Source organism: Coregonus clupeaformis, chromosome 11, assembly GCF_020615455.1.
Source record: "Coregonus clupeaformis isolate EN_2021a chromosome 11, ASM2061545v1, whole genome shotgun sequence".
Classification (NCBI taxonomy): Eukaryota; Metazoa; Chordata; class Actinopteri; order Salmoniformes; family Salmonidae; genus Coregonus; species Coregonus clupeaformis.
The window spans coordinates 2,506,267-2,521,271 of NC_059202.1; the positions used below are offsets into that span (position 1 = coordinate 2,506,267).

The following is a 15,005-nucleotide window of genomic DNA, read 5'->3' on the forward strand; positions in this document are numbered from 1 at the left end:
TGGTCTGATGAGACCAAGATAAACTTATTTGGTTCAGATGGTGTCAAGTGTGTGTGGCGGCAACCAGGTGAGGAGTACAAAGACAAGTGTGTCTTGCCTACAGTCAAGCGTGGTGGTGGGAGTGTCACGGTCTGGGGCTGCATGAGTGCTGCCGGCACTGGGGAGCTACAGTTCATCGAGGGAACCATGAATGCCAACATGTACTGTGACATACTGAAGCAGAGCATGATCCCCTCCCTTCGGCGACTGGGCCGCAGGGCAGTATTCCAACATGATAACGACCCCAAACACACCTCCAAGACGACCACTGCCTTGCTAAGAAAGCTGAGGGTAAAGGTGATGGACTGGCCAAGCATGTCTCCAGACCTAAACCCTATTGAGCATCTGTGGGGCATCCTCAAACGGAAGGTGGAGGAGTGCAATGTCTCTAACATCCACCAGCTCCGTGATCCAGAGCATCCCTAACATACAGAGCATCCCAAACATGCTCAATGGGTGACATGTCTGGTGAGTATTCATGCCATGGACGAACTGGGACTTTTTCAGTTTCCAGGAATTGTGTACAGATCCTTGCGACATGGGGCCGTGCATTATCATGCTGAAACATGAGGTGATGACTGCGAATGAATGGCACGATAATGGGCCTCAGGATCTCGTCACGTTATCTCTGTGCATTCAAATTGCCATCACTAAAATGCAATTGTCTTTGTTGTCCGTAGCTTATGCCTGCCCATACCATAACCCCATCGCCACCATGGGGCACTCTGTTCACAACGTTGACATCAGCAAACCGCTCGCCCACACGACGCCATCTGCCCAGTACAGTTGAAACCGGGGTTCATCTGTGAAGAGCACACTTCTCCAGCATGCCAGTGGCCATTGAAGGTGAGCATTTGCCCATTGAAGTCGGTTATGCCGCCGAACTGCGGTCAGGTCAAGACCCTGGTGAGGACGACGACAACACAGATGAGCTTCCCTGTGACGGTTTCTGACAGTTTGTGCAGAACTTCTTCGGTTGTGCAAACCCACAGTTTCATCAGCTGTCCGGGTGGCTGTTCTCAGAAGATCCTAAAATGCTAAAATAACAACAACAACAAAAAAAAAGATCCTGCACATTTTAGAGTGGCCTTTTATTGTCCCCAGCACAAGGTGCACCTGTGGAATGATCATGCTGTTTAATCAGCTTCTTGATATGCCACACCTGTCAGGTGGATGGATTATCTTGGCAAAAAAATAAATGCTCACTAACAGGGATGTTAACAAATTTGTCCACAACATTTTTGAGAAATAAGCGATTGAAAAACTCTGGGATATTTTATATCAGCTCATAAAACATGGGACCAACACTTTACATGTTGGCAATGTGTCACTTTAACTGTCACTTGAGTCTGTGTGACTGGGTGGGGGTATATACCATGTTTGTGGTTAATGGCTGTTTACTCAATGGGATTCTGTAAAGTCAGTTAAACACTTAAACCTCATCCTGTAAACCACACTGTTAAAACAACATGGAGCTATAGTGGCCTGCTCAGCCTTGGGAGGGTGTTTGTGTGTGTGTGTGTGTGTGGACTGCAGTAACCATGGCATGCTGCACTACTAGACTGCCCCTCACTGCTAACTTGGCAGAAAAGTTGTGAGTTAATTCATTCAAATACAACTATATTAGTAAGGACTCAGGACTCTGTGGCTGGCCAGCTAGTCATTGACTCCTCCCACTCACCTCTGAACTTTTTGGGCGGAATGGCCAGGTCTCCTGCGTCCGGCTGCACCACACACCTGTCATCAACAAGCCTGGGAAGAACACAAAAACATCCTACATCACACACACCATTTCAGTTTTTTTGAAAGAGGTTGATTGTTGGGGCACATTTGGCAGGAGCTTCAGTGACGAAGACTGCTCAACTTGCTGATGTTTCACGATATGCCATGGCCATTTCAGTCACCAGATCTCAACCCAATTGAACACTTATGGGAGATTCTGGAGCAGCGCCAAAACACCAAATGATGGAATATCTCGTGGAAGAATGGCGTCGCATCCCTCCAATAGAGTTCCAGACACTTAGTAGAATCTATGCCAAGGCGCATTGAAGCTGTTCTGGCGGCTCGTGGTGGCCCAACGCCTTATTAAATTAAGACACTATGTTGGTGTTTCCTTTATTTTGTCAGTTACCTGTAGCATGTAAGGAAGAAATCGGCACGCATCGCATGAGATGTGATCATCCTCATTGGATGTCATGTTGAATTCAGAGCATTGCCAGGTTTCATTATTGTGTAACTATAACAGCAGATGGTTACTGTGTTCTACAATGATAACAGGGCCAGTATTCAAAAAGCGTTAGAGCATGTGTGCTGATCTAGTATCAGGTTGACCCCTATTCCATGTAATCATATTAATTCTGATCTAAAAGACAAAACTGATCATAGATCAGCGCTAATACTCTAAGATTCTTCGTGAATACAGGCCCTGGTCTAGTTGAAAAGGAAACAGTGGATTGTGTACATGCTATGGTGGGGCACAGGCTGGTGCGGCCACAGGAAACGCTCGTGGCTTCTGTGTGTGGGTGATAAGGCCTACATGTTGATGTTCCACACCGCATGCCTGGCTTTTATAGTCAATGTCTAAATTTGCTATGTGACTATGCCACCAGCCTCCCACAGCAATTGTTTTGCTGACAATTTACAATAAAAACATATTTAGAAAAATTTATCTTTGACTGTAGAACTACACAATGAAATACTGTCCATCCACACTGAACTAACACACTGCTATGTGTCTGTTTTTACTAAATTCTCACAGGCTTTGAAGCCACAAGATCAACTAAACATGATTCTGTTGGCAGAGAATGTGCCTCTGTTCTTCACTTCCAGCTTTTATATGACCTGGCTACATCCTGTGAAAGACAGTGTGTTATTCTAAAATGTGTCACATCTCATCTTATGCTAGCCTCATCACATATCTGTTTGTGCTCTCTTGCCAACTCCTTTGGTGGTCATTGTCATGCCCTATTGACCATATACAGTGCATTTAGAAAATATTCACACCCCTTGACCTTTTCCACATTTTGTTGTGTTACAGACTGAATTTAAAATAGATTAATTGAGATTGAGTCACTGGCCTCCACACAATATCCCATAACGTCAAAGTGGAATTGTTTTTAGAAATGAAACGCTGAAATGTCTTGAGTCAATAAGTATTCAACCCCTTTGTTCTGGCAAGCCTAAATTAGTTCAGGAGTATAAATGTACTTAACAAGTCACATAATAAGTTGCATGGACTCACTCTGTGGCAGTAATAGTTTAACATGATTTTTGAATGACTACCTAATCTCTGTACCCCACACATACAGATAATTGTAAGGTCCCTCAGTCGAGCAGTGAATTTCAAACACGGATTCAACCACAAATTACAGGGAGGTTTTCCAATGCCTTGCAAAGAAGGACACATTGGTAGATGGGTAAAAAAACAAAACAAAAACAGAGATTGAATATCCCTTTGAGCGTGGTGAAGTTATGAATTACACTTTGGACGGTGTATCAATACATCCAGTCACTACAAAGACACAGACGTCCTTCCTAACTCAGTTGCCGGAGAGAAAGGAAACCGCTCAGGGATTTCACCATGAGACCAATGGCCGTACGTACATACCCCAACCAGAAGCCATGGATTACAGGAAACATCCGCACTGAGCTAAAGGGTAGAGCTGCCGCTTTCAAGGAACGGGACTCTAACCCGGACGCTTATAAGAAATCCCACTATGCCCTCCGACGAACCATCAAACAGGCAAAGAGTCAATACAGGACTAAGATTGAATCGTACTACACTGGCTCTGACGCTCGTCGGATGTGGCAGGGCTTGAAAACTATTACAGACTACAAAGGGAAGCACAGCCGCGAGCTGCCCAGTGACACAAGCCTACCAGACGAGCTAAACCACTTCTATGCTCGCTCGAGGCAAGCAACACTGAAGCATGCATGAGAGCACCAGCTGTTCCGGATGACTATGTGATCACGCTCTCCGTAGCCGATGTGAGTAAGACTTTTAAGCAGGTCAACATTCACAAGGCCGCAGGGCCAGACGGATTACGAGGACGTGTACTCCGAGCATGTGCTGACCAACTGGCAAGTGTCTTCACTGACATTTTCAACATGTCCCTGACTGAGTCTGTAATACCAACATGTTTCAAGCAGACCACCATAGTCCCCGTGCCCAAGAACTCTAAGATAACCTGCCTAAATGACTACCGACCCGTAGCACTGAGGTCTGTAGCCATGAAGTGCTTTGAAAGACTGGTCATGGCTCACATCAACAGCATAATCCCAGAAACCCTAGACCCACTCCAATTTGCATACCGCCCCAACAGATCCACAGATGATGCAATCTCTATTGCACTCCACACTGCCCTTTCCCACCTGGACAAGAGGAACACCTACGTGAGAATGCTATTCATTGACTACAGCTCAGCATTCAACACCATAGTGCCCTCTAAGCTCATCACTAAGCTAAGGATCCTGGGACTAAACACCTCCCTCTGCAACTGGATCCTGGACTTCCTGACGGGCCGCCCCCAGGTGGTAAGGGTAGGTAACAACACATCTGCCACACTGATCCTCAACACGGGGGGCCCCTCAGGGTGCGTGCTCAGTCCCCTCCTGTACTCTCTGTTCACCCATGACTGCATGGCCAGGCACGACTCCAACACCATCATTAAGTTTGCCGACGACACAACAGTGGTAGGCCTGATCACCGACAACGATGAGACAGCCTATAGGGAGGAGGTCAGAGACCTGGCCGTGTGGTGCCAGGACAACAACCTCTCCCTCAACGTGACCAAGACAAAGGAGATGATTGTGGACTACAGGGGAAAAAAAAGAGGACTGAGCACGCCCCCATTCTCATCGACGGGGCTGTAGTGGAACAGGTTGAGAGCTTCAAGTTCCTTGGTGTCCACATCACCAACGAACTATCATGGTCCAAACACACCAAGACAGTCGTGAAGAGGGCACGACAAAGCCTATTCCCCCTCAGGAGACTGAAAAGATTTGGCATGGGTCCTCAGATCCTCAAAAAAATTATACAGCTGCACCATCGAGAGCATCCTGACTGGTTGCATTACCGCCTGGTATGGCAACTGCTTGGCCTCCGACCGCAAGGCACTACAGAGGGTAGTGCGTACGGCCCAGTACATCACTGGGGCCAAGCTTCCTGCCATCCAGGACCTCTATACCAGGCGGTGTCAGAGGAAGGCCCTCAAAATTGTCAAAGACTCCAGCCACCCTAGTCATAGACTGTTCTCTCTGCTACCGCACGGCAAGCGGTACCGGAGTGCCAAGTCTAGGTCCAAAAGACTTCTCAACAGCTTCTACCCCCAAGCCATAAGACTCCTGAACAGCTAATCATGGCTACCCGGACTATTTGCACTGCCCCCCCACCCCATCCTTTTTACACTGCTGCTACTCTGTTAATTATTTATGCATAGTCACTTTAACTCTACCCACATGTACATATTACCTCAACTAGCCGGTGCCCCCGCACATTGACTCTGCAACGGTACCCCCCTGTATATATAGCCTCCCTACAGTTATTTTATTTTACTTCTGCTCTTTTTTTTCTCAACACTTTTTTTGTTGTTGTTTTATTTTTACTTTTTTTGTTAAAAATAAATGCAATGTTGGTTAAGGGCTGTAAGTAAGCATTTCACTGTAATGTCTGCACCTGTTGTATTCGGCGCATGTGACCAATAAAATTTGATTTGATTTGATTTGACTTTAAAACAGTTAGAGTTTAATGGCTGTGATAGGAGAAAACAGAGACTGGAGCAACAACATTGTAGTTACTCCACAATACTAATCGTAATGTGAATAGAAAGAAGCCTGTAAAATATACAAATATTCCAAAACATGCATCCTGTTTGCAATAAGGCTCTAAGGTAAAACTGCAAAAAAAGTGGCAAATAAATTAACTTTATGTCCTGAATACAAAGCGTTACGTTTGGGGAAAATCCAACACAATGTCACGGAGTACCACTTTTCATATTTTCAAGCATGGTGGTGGCTGCATCATGTTATGGGTATGGTTGTCATCAGCAAGGACTAGGATGTTTTTTTAGGATAAAAATTAAACAGAATAGCGCTAAGCACAGGCAAAATCCTATAGGAAAACCTGGTTCAGACTGCTTTCCAACAGACACTGGGAGACAAATTCACCTTTCAGCAGGACAAGAACCTAAAACACAAGGCCAAATACACACTGGTCAAATCAAATCAAATCAAATTTTATTGGTCACATGCGCCGAATACAACAGGTGCAGACATTACAGTGAAATGCTTACTTACAGCCCTTAACCAACAGTGCATTTATTTTAAACAAAAAAAGTAAGAATAAAACAACAACAAAAAAGTGTTGAGAAAAAAAGAGCAGAAGTAAAAATAAAGTGACAGTAGGGAGGCTATATATACAATAGAATAAAGTGACAGTAGGGAGGCTATATATACAGGGGGGTACCGTTGCATAGTCAATGTGCGGGGGCACCGGCTAGTTGAGGTAGTTGAGGTAATATGTACATGTGGGTAGAGTTAAAGTGACTATGCATAAATACTTAACAGAGTAGCAGCAGCGTAAAAAGTATGGGGTGGGGGGCAGTGCAAATAGTCCGGGTAGCCATGATTAGCTGTTCAGGAGTCTTATGGCTTGGGGGTAGAAGCTGTTGAGAAGTCTTTTGGACCTAGACTTGGCACTCCGGTACCGCTTGCCGTGCGGTAGCAGAGAGAACAGTCTATGACTAGGGTGACTGGAGTCTTTGACAATTTTGAGGGCCTTCCTCTGACACCGCCTGGTATAGAGGTCCTGGATGGCAGGGAGCTTTGCCCCTGTGATGTACTGGGCCGTACGCACTACCCTCTGTAGTGCCTTGCGGTCAGAGGCCAAGCAGTTGCCATACCAGGCGGTGATGCAACCAGTCAGGATGCTCTCGATGGTGCAGCTGTAGAATTTTTTGAGGATCTGAGGACCCATGCCAAATCTTTTTAGTCTCCTGAGGGGGAATAGGCTTTGTCGTGCCCTCTTCACGACTGTCTTGGTGTGTTTGGACCATGATAGTTCGTTGGTGATGTGGACACCAAGGAACTTGAAGCTCTCAACCTGTTCCACTACAGCCCCGTCGATGAGAATGGGGGGCGTGCTCAGTCCTCTTTTTTTTTCCTGTAGTCCACAATCATCTCCTTTGTCTTGGTCACGTTGAGGGAGAGGTTGTTGTCCTGGCACCACACGGCCAGATCTCTGACCTCCTCCCTATAGGCTGTCTCATCGTTGTCGGTGATCAGGCCTACCACTGTTGTGTCGTCGGCAAACTTAATGATGGTGTTGGAGTCGTGCCTGGCCATGCAGTCATGGGTGAACAGAGAGTACAGGAGGGGGACTGAGCACGCACCCCTGAGGGGCCCCCGTGTTGAGGATCAGTGTGGCAGATGTGTTGTTACCTACCCTTACCACCTGGGGGCGGCCCGTCAGGAAGTCCAGGATCCAGTTGCAGAGGGAGGTGTTTAGTCCCAGGATCCTTAGCTTAGTGATGAGCTTTGAGGGCACTATGGTGTTGAATGCTGAGCTGTAGTCAATGAATAGCATTCTCACGTAGGTGTTCCTCTTGTCCAGGTGGGAAAGGGCAGTGTGGAGTGCGATAGAGATTGCATCATCTGTGGATCTGTTGGGGCGGTATGCAAATTGGAGTGGGTCTAGGGTTTCTGGGATTATGCTGTTGATGTGAGCCATGACCAGTCTTTCAAAGCACTTCATGGCTACAGACGTCAGTGCCACGGGTCGGTAGTCATTTAGGCAGGTTATCTTAGAGTTCTTGGGCACGGGGACTATGGTGGTCTGCTTGAAACATGTTGGTATTACAGACTCAGTCAGGGACATGTTGAAAATGTCAGTGAAGACACTTGCCAGTTGGTCAGCACATGCTCGGAGTACACGTCCTGGTAATCCGTCTGGCCCTGCGGCCTTGTGAATGTTGACCTGCTTAAAAGTCTTACTCACATCGGCTACGGAGAGCGTGATCACATAGTCGTCCGGAACAGCTGGTGCTCTCATGCATGCTTACCAAGACGACATTGAATGTTCCTGAGTGGCCTAGCTACAGTTTTGATTTAAAAATCGGCTTAAATCTATGGCAAGACTTTCAAATGTCTGTCTAGCAATGATCAACAACCAACTTGACAGAGCTTGATTTTTTAATTGTTTTAATATAATGCAAATATTGCACAATCCAGGGGTGCAAAGCTCTTAAAGACTTACCCAGAAAGACTCACAGCTGTAATCGCTGCCAAAGGTGATTCTAACATGTATTGACTCAGGTGTGTGAATACTTATGTAAATGATATATTTCTGTATTTCATTTTCAATAAATTTGCTAACATTTCTTAAAACATGTTTTCACTTTGACATTATGGGGAATTGTGTAGATGGGTGACAAAAAAACAAAAGTATATTTGATCCATGTTGAATTCAGACTGTAACACAAAATGTGGAATAAGTCAAGGGGTATGAATACTTTCTGATGGCACTGTAGTTGGCATGACAGCTTAAACAGATCTGGGACCAGGCTAACCTTATGCCAGCCTGAGACAAAAACAGAGCCATCAGGCAACGTGAAGTTAAGTTCCACCCGGTATGTGAAAGGAAGCCCAGTGTGAGGCATCCTCTTATTGTGTTGACTCTAGCTCCTCGTGGTCCATTTCATCCTTGGTGTGTGTGTGTGTGTGTGTGTGTGTGTGTGTGTGTGTGTGTGTGTGTGTGTGTGTGTCAATCAATCATCTCTGCTAGTCTGCACTGCTACAGAAATCACCTGCAGATTATTGTATCAAATCACATTTTATTTGTCACCTGCTTCGTAAACGGGTGTAGACTAACAGTGAAAAGCTTACTTACGGGTCCTTTTTCAACAATTCAGAGTTAAAGATAAAAATAACATGGCTATATACAGGGAGTACCAGCACCAAGTAGCTGTGCATGGGTACGAGGTCATTGAAGTAGCTATTTGCATACAGTATAGGTCGGGATAAAGTCACTAGGCAACAGGATAGATAAGACAGTAGCAGCAGCGTATGTGGTGTGTGTGGCGTCAGTTATGTGTGTATGTGTGTGTGTGTGTGTGTGTATGTATGTGTTGGGGTGTCAGTGTAAGTATGTGTGAGTGTGTGGATTAAGTCCAGTGTGTGTGCATAGAGTCAGAGCAAGAGAGTCAGTGCAAAGAAGGGTCAATGCAGGTAGTCCGGATAGCCATTTGATTACCGGTAGCTATTTAGTAGTCCTGTTTAGCAGTCATGGCTTGTGGCGTAGAAATTGTTCAGGGTCCTGTTGGTTCCAGACTTGGTGCACTGATACCGCTTTCCATGCAGTAGGGTGGCTGGAGTCTGACCATTTTTTGGGCCTTCCTCTGACACCGCCTGGTATAGAGGTCCTGGATGGCAGGGAGCTCGGCCCCAGTGATGTACTGGGCCGTACTCACCACCCTCTGTACCGCCTTGCGGTTGGGTGCCTTGCAGTTGCCATACCAAGCGGTGATGCAGCCAGTCAAGATGCTCTTAATGGTGCGGCTTTAGAACTTTTTGAGGATCTGAGGGCCCATGCCAAATCTTTTCAGCCTCCTGAGGGGGAAGAGGCGCTGTCGTGCCCTGCAATGCAACTATCCAATGCAGTTCGATGCCCTTGACCTACAATTGAAAAATATTTACAAATAGCTTATCGTCGTCACCTAGCAAAAGTCTGGGGTGTTTTCATTTTCCGCATGTTACTTCTAGCACACTCAGTAACTTTTGTATCGCTCCTCCTCTGTGAAATCCATATCCTCATTTGACTCCAGATTTGAACACATTCATAGATTTAAGCTCAGCCCCTGATTTAAACAGCAGTGGTGTATTTAGTGATCTGGAACATTCAAAACATAGAGCTTAGACAATTACTTATTCTTTCAGACAGACAATGAAAGAAATATATTGTGTATAACAATCCTGTCAATCTCAACATTCTGCACCCTCCTGAACAGGCCCCTGGCATCTACATGCACTAATAGCCTATGTCATAATCACATTCATCCTAGGGGTGTGAACGTTTAATTACACAAAATTGGGATCGTTAGCGTTAAGAAAAAAATCCCTAACATAAAAACTGTTTTTATGTCACAGTGCAGTTATCACAAAACCTATTATTTGCCGTGTTATAGCCTAACTAGACAATCAGGCTATAAAGGCCTGGGGAAAGTTGTGTAATTTAAATAAAACCAGAGAAGAGGCAAACTTTTGGCTACTTTGGTAAATTTGCAAGACAAGACATCAAGGGTATTATGGTAAACTAAAACAGAAACTAAAAATAATAATGAAAGAAAGATTTAAGTAACTGAAACAAAATAATTTAAAAAACAGTTTGAAAAACTAGAACTACACTGAAACTATTATATTTGACTCCAAAATAAACTAAAATTAAATTTAAAAAACGTAAAAAATAATTTATGTTTTCATGCTACTGAATCTGGCGGGTAAATGCGGCCAGGAGATGGCAATGTTGCAAATAGACCTAGCTTATGCATCACTGTCAGTAGCTATCACTAGCTAACAGGGGAGGGGGAATTGTCTAGGTCGCTAACTTCATTCTTCTTACATGTACTACTAAAGTTAAAACTGTGGCTGTGGAGCCAATTTTCTGGACCCCTCTTCCTGACAGCTAAAGGTCCCGAAGCTTCTGCGCATGTGCAGGATTCTCTACTTTTCGCACAGTCTCTGCTCTACTCATAAAGAACAGGCTACTCTGGCGAATGGGCTTGTTTAATCAAGTTAGATCAAAGCTGAATCAATGTCTGCAAGATCACATTACAGCATTCTACATAACAGACCTGAATATAACAGCACAGTATAACGTTACTGTAAGACAAAACACACCACCTAATTTCTAATGAGATTTCAGGATGATTGTGTGAATTGTCGCATTTTTCTGCCATGTGGCCAAAACTCAACAGAGCGCCACTAGGCAAAATATGTGCTTTGATTGAAACTAAAACACAAGTAGGCTATGCTACAGTTAACACCATCTGCTCCAAAATGCACTCACTGTATACACTCAGTGGCCAGTTAATTAGGTACACCACCCAGTTCATGAAAATGGTTCGCTCCTACAAAGTGAGTCACATGGCCGTGGCTTGCTTTATAAAGCATCCAGTTACTGTTCGATTGAACGTTAGAATGGGCAAACCAAGTGACCTAAGCGACTTTGAGCGTGGTATGATATTCAGTGCCAGGCGCACCTGTTCCAGTATCTCGTAAACGGCTGGCCTCCTGGGCTTTTCACGCACAACCGTGTCTAGGGTTTACCGAGAATGGTGCGATAAACAAAAAACATCCAGTCAGTGGCAGTCCTATGGGCTGAAAATCCGTCTTCTCACTTTAACGTCTGTAGTGTCCGAACAGTTTGGCCTACAAACTATTATGACCCCTCTAGGCCAAATTCAATGTTTCCTCAAATAATATATTTTTTTACAAATTATACCTTAAGGCAGGGTTTCCCAAACTTGGTCCACGGGACCCCAAGGGGTGCACTTTTAGATTTTTGCCCAAGCACTACACAGCTGATTCAAATAATCAACTAATCATCAAGATCTGATCATTTGAATCAGCTGTGTAGTGTTAGGGCAAAAAACGAAACATGCACCCCTTTGGGTCCCGGGAACTGAGTTTGGGAAACGCTGCCTTAAGGGGTTCTAAAATTCTAAATCAAAAAGCCAAACGATCCTTAGTATGACCATCTTAAAACAATTCCACGTTAGCTTAGTAGAACCCCCAACCAGTGATGCCAACTTAGCAATTTTGTTGCTAGATTTAGCAACTTTTCAGACTACCCTGGCAACTTTTTTTTCAAACAGCACCTAGCAACAAATGTAGCTACTTTTAAAAATGTATTTTGAACTTTTAGCAACTTTTGAAAGGTGACTCAAACGCTAAAATGCACACATTTTCCCTCTAAATTACAACAAAACCGATTTTCTCTGTCACACACTCAGTCACAACACACGTGCCTGGCTGAAAAGGTGCATTGTGAGTGACGTCAGCAGCAGGGGCTCAGCTCGTGCACAGGCAGCAGCAGGCCAGCCAAGCAGCACAACAACCTGTAGAGTGCTGGAGAGAGATGCCTAGCGCACACATCATTATTTGAGTTAAGTTGCTTGTTCAATAAGATAGCATATATACCTTGTTATTAGCATGTACCTATAATTGTTGATCAGTTAGGTTGCATGTTAACTACCAATACACAGCTTAAAATTATAATTGTTCAGAATGTGTAGGTTTACTAGTTAATAAGAAAAGTAAATGTAATTGTTCAATAATGTGTAATTGTTCAATAATAAAATGTGTTGTGATTATATTACTTTTGCATATAAAAATATATGTGATAATAAACAAACAAATCTAAACTAACAAATGTCAAATCATATTTGTCGCCGAGATGGCCAGTCAATTTGAGTAACGTTATTGTGTATTCTACGTAATTACGCAGTTTCACGTTATTACGTAATGCTGTCATCACGCAATGACATCACAACGTAATTTAGCAACAAATCGACCTGCCTCTAGCAACTTCCTCTGAAAATTAGTTGGCAACACTGCCTCCAACCCCAGCTTAGACTCCTAAGGATTAAACAGTGGTGTGCAGAACGGCATCTCGGAACGCACAACTCGTCGGTCCTCGTCACGGATGGGCAATTGCAGCAGAAGACCACACCGGGTTCCACTCCTATCAGCTAAAAACAAGAAGTAGCAGCTCCAGGGGCACGCAATCACCAACACTGGACAACTGAGGAACAGAAAAACATTGCCTGGTCCGACGAATCCCGGTTCATGTTGCGTCATGCTGATGGCAGAGTCAGAATTTGGCGTAAGCAGCATGAGTCCATGGCCCCATCCTGCCTGGTGTCAACGGTACAGGCTGGTGGCATAATGGTGTGGGGAATGTTTTCCTGGCACACATTAGGTCCCTTGATACCAATTGAGCACTGTTTCCATTCCCCAAAGAATTAAGGCTGTTCTTGAGGCAAAGCGGAGTACGACCCAGTACTAAAACTGATTGAGATAAAATGGTTGGTATGCAGATGCTGCATTGATGTTTCACCAACAAAATTACTATTCACGATTGACAGGCCACACAAGCTCACAGAACGGGACCGCCGAATGCTGAAGCATGTAGTGTGTAGCGTGTAAAAAACGTCAGTCCTCGGGTTGCAACACTCACTACCGAGTTCCAAACTGCCTCTGAAAGCAACGTCAGCACAATAACTGTTAGTCGGGAGCTTTATTAAATGGGTTTCCATGGCCAAGCAGCCGCACACAAGCCTAAGGTTACCATGCACAATGTCAAGCATCGGCTGGAGTGGTGTAAAGCTCGCCGCCATTGGACTCTGAAGTGATTAATAACGCTTCACCATCTGGCAGTCCGACGGACTAATCTGGGTTTGGCAGATGCCAGGAGAACGCTACCTGCCCGAATGCATAGTGCCAACTGTAAAGTTTGGTGGAGGAGGAATAATGGTCTGGGGCTGTTTTTCATGGTTCGGACTAGGCCCCTTAGTTCCAGTGAAGAGAAATCTTAACGCTACAGCATACAATGACATTCTAGACAATCAGAGCTTCTACTTTGTGGCAACAGTTTAGGGAAGGCCCTTTCCTGTTTCAGCATGACAATGTGCACAAAGCGAGGTCCATACAGAATTGGTTTGTCAAGATCAGTGTGGAAGAACTTGACTGTCCTGCACAGAGCCCTGACCTCAACCCCATCAAACACCTTTGGGATGAATTGGAACGCCGACTGCGAGCCAGGACTAATCGCCCAACATCAGTGCCCGACCTCACTAATGCTCGTGGCTGAATGGAAGCAAGTCCCAGCAGCAATGTTACAACATCTAGTGGAAAGCCTTCCCAGAAGAGTAGAGGCTGTTATAGCAAAGGTGGGACCAACTCCATATTAATGCCCATGATTTTGGAATGAGATGTTTGACGAGCAGGTGTCCACATTCCCCCTCTCTCTCGACCTCTCTCTCTAGACCTCTGAATGCTCCGCTATGAAAAGTCAACTGACATTTACTTGTGGAGGTACTGACCTGTTGCATCCTCTACAACCACTGTGATTATTATTTGACCCTGCTGGTCATCTATGAACATTTGAACATCTTGAAGAACAATCTGGCCACCCCTCTGAGCCTGGTTCCTCTCTAGGTTTCTTCCTAGGTCCCTGCCTTGCTTCTACATCTGCATTGCTTGCTGTTTGGGGTTTTAGGCTGGGTTTCTGTATAAGCACTTTGTGTAAAAAGGGCTTTATAAATCAATTTGATTTGATTTAGTGGGTGTTACTGCCACCCCAAGTGACATCCCAAAAAACAAAACACAAATGGCTCCTACCCTCCCACACATGCTTTCTGTCCCCAACACCAAAACTGAAACTAAATAATATAAAACTAGATATAAATATTTTGATACAACTTCAACTAAATAGAAACTAGCAAATCAGGTCTGAAAACTAACTGAAACGGAACTTCTAATAAAAATAAACTAATAGAAATAAAAAAGAATATAAAAACACAAAACTATAATAACCTTGCAAGACATTGCGAGATACAGATTACAATATGATCACGTTTCTTTCTGCCTGCCTCCTTTCTCTCCCTCGCCTGCTCTTTCTCGTCACTAATGATGCGAGTGTGTGTTCAGTCTTTGGTCTGTTGCGTGTAGAATATCCTAGCCTATTCATTGATGATAGGTCCTGATTTACTGAAGTTGTGAGACATTGCAAGCCAAGAAATCGCAAGATACAGCATTCAATTGCGAGATCCAGCTTTTGATTACCGATAGATATGCTTTGTGCGCGGTTCTGACTGTCTGCCTGGTGGCCGACCTGCCTATACTGTGCCCCTCCCCTCTCGCTAGCTCGCTATGCAAGATGTGAGTGTTCCTGTTCTCGGAAGTACGGAACT

The 15,005-nt window shown here is 44.7% G+C and overlaps 1 protein-coding gene across 2 annotated transcripts in view; it reads right to left on the minus strand.

Moving 5' to 3' along the window:
* LOC121577003 (inositol 1,4,5-trisphosphate receptor type 2) overlaps positions 1 to 15,005 on the minus strand; it is a 144,815-nt gene that overhangs the window by 117,728 nt on the left and 12,082 nt on the right. For both annotated transcript variants that reach the window (XM_041890679.1, XM_041890678.1), the window contains exon 2: positions 1,721 to 1,791. In XM_041890679.1, the coding sequence (XP_041746613.1) occupies positions 1,721 to 1,791 (71 nt within the window). The remainder of the gene's footprint in view (positions 1 to 1,720; positions 1,792 to 15,005) is intronic.